General features: G+C 32.6%; 1 protein-coding gene across 1 annotated transcript; it reads right to left on the bottom strand.

Moving 5' to 3' along the window:
- Positions 1 to 381: 381 nt before the first annotated feature.
- LOC133783769 (BURP domain-containing protein BNM2A-like) lies at positions 382 to 1,855 on the bottom strand. The gene is made up of 2 exons (XM_062223400.1): positions 1,742 to 1,855; positions 382 to 1,538 (listed from the first exon to the last, which is right to left on the bottom strand). Exons 1-2 carry the CDS (start codon positions 1,787 to 1,789, stop codon positions 633 to 635), a joined length of 954 nt encoding a protein of 317 aa, XP_062079384.1. The 5' UTR covers positions 1,790 to 1,855; the 3' UTR covers positions 382 to 632.
- Positions 1,856 to 2,322: the final 467 nt, after the last annotated feature.

The following is a 2,322-nucleotide window of genomic DNA, read 5'->3' on the forward strand; positions in this document are numbered from 1 at the left end:
AAATCAGACGTAGTGTTTTGCAAAATAGAACAAAATGATACTCTGAACCCGATTTTGATCAAATACTTTTTTAAAATAACTAAAATACCCTTAGGTTTCTGAATTAATGAATTTATTAAATAATAAAATATAGATTTTAAAATAAAAAATGAAAAAAAATGTTTAATTTTATTAATCATTTGTTTCGAAAAGCTTTCAACGTGATGCATTGGTAATTCATGGAATTTTTGGATTGATTGTTGGTCTTTTGCCATTATTTTAGCATATAAAAAAAATACTACTCCAATAATATTCTAAAAAGTGTGTCAATAAATTTAACATTTTTTATTTATGATACTGTGACTAATTATTATGATTTACTATTGACAATCGACCACTAACATTTTAAGCACATTTAATAGTAAAATTTACACCAAGATCACTTCATACAAGTAAAGCTACATCAATGTCCCTCTCTTAATCGTCTTATTTCATCGAAATTAAAAGGGAAACAACACAAACACTTAACAATACCACAAGAAAGAAATGACAAATAGTAATACGATTCATATTTCTAGAGTAAAGGGTCATATATAAACCCTAAGATTTATTGCTGTAATATATAAAGATAGAAGATTTGTTGCTCATATAGCTTAGACTTGAACAGAGGAAGGAAGCCATACGAAATTAGTGTGATCAGGGAAGAAATGACAGACAGGTCCCATCCCTGGCCCAAACCCTAGGGCCTTGAAGGAAGGATGATCTGATTCCCACAGAGAGGTATCCATGTGACAAACGACAATGGTTTCAACTCTGTCTCCCATTTGGCCACTCAACGACACCTTGAAGAGCTTCCTGTATTCCATGGCGATGCTGTGGCAGACATACACAGCGTAAGGGAATTCCATAAGATGGCATGCTACCATCTTGGGGGTTACTATCTCTCTCAGATCCTCCAAAACGGTGTAGTTTTGGTACATGGTATTGGAATAGTTGTAGAAGGTTGTTGTGAGATGTGTGAACCCGTGGCCCAAGCCGTCCAATCCGAACATGCCACGTACGAACTCAAGCATGGAGTCAAAAGAAGTAGCACACATCCTTGTCTCTCCTTTTATGGGGTTAGACTCACAAATTTTAAGGGTGAACTCCATGGCTTTGGCCTGTGGTGAGCCCTGAGGGACTGAGAATAGCCTAAGAATGTTGGGAAGTTGTTCTGAGGAGAATGGAATCGAGTTAGGGTCTCCTAATATTTGTCTTCCCAGAAATGGAGGAGAAGCTTTCTTCTTCTTTTGAAAATAAATGGGCTTTGTTAACCCCACTTTTATGTCATTGATGTTGAGGAAAACCGACTGTTGTAGTGTTGAACGGTCAAGATGAGTGTGTGAGGATGATGATGATGATGATGATGATGGACCATGATCATCAGCATTATGCATATGCATATGGCCATGATGATGATGATCCTCATGATCTTCTTTGCTAGCACTTGGAAGTCTTATATGCGAGCTGTATTGATCTCCATTAGTCTCTTGATGACATTCACTACTCCAAGAAAAGTACTGCAAAATTCATATATATTAACTGTTATAAACTGATCCATATTACTATACTGTCATATTGATCTTTATGATGAACAGCCAAACATATTATTACAAGATTAACAAACTTCTAATAATTAACTAAATAGATTTCATGTTTTATACTTTTATGTACACAAATAGTGATGATGTTTCATGAGTTGATATAAAAAAAGAATAATTACCAGGAGGACAAGAAACGCACACCAAGAACCCAATCCCATCTTTAACATTTTCTTATTCTGCTCTGCACATTTTCCACTACAACATTATTATATAGTGGAGAGAAAGATAAGTTGACATAATAAATTAATATAATATTTATGTATAATTTTTTTCTTTTTTTGGTTGTGCTAGAAATATATTTATTTATATAGAGAGTTGGTAAGCTGTCACAAATCATCCCAATCCTCATTTAAATTAATTTGTGTGAGAACAATAATGATAAATTTTATCTACACATCACTTAATGCTCGAAATAGAGTATGTATAAATGTTTACACCCCATCATTAAATTTAAATAATTTATAATTGAAGACAATTAATTATATTTAATAATAATCAAATTTGAGTTGAGGTACTATTTTGTACCAATTTTTGTTTATAAGATGCTAGGAAAGTATTATTGGTCTTAGAGGAGTCAAAATCTATATTTTGTTAAAATATATAGGAACGAAAAATTTGGGATAAAATTACCTAAACTTTTAAATGTATTACGTTTAAATACTCAATTTTTTTTAGGAAAAACTACCTATGGCACACTATT

The sequence above is a fragment of the Humulus lupulus genome, chromosome 6 (assembly GCF_963169125.1).
Source record: "Humulus lupulus chromosome 6, drHumLupu1.1, whole genome shotgun sequence".
Classification (NCBI taxonomy): Eukaryota; Viridiplantae; Streptophyta; class Magnoliopsida; order Rosales; family Cannabaceae; genus Humulus; species Humulus lupulus.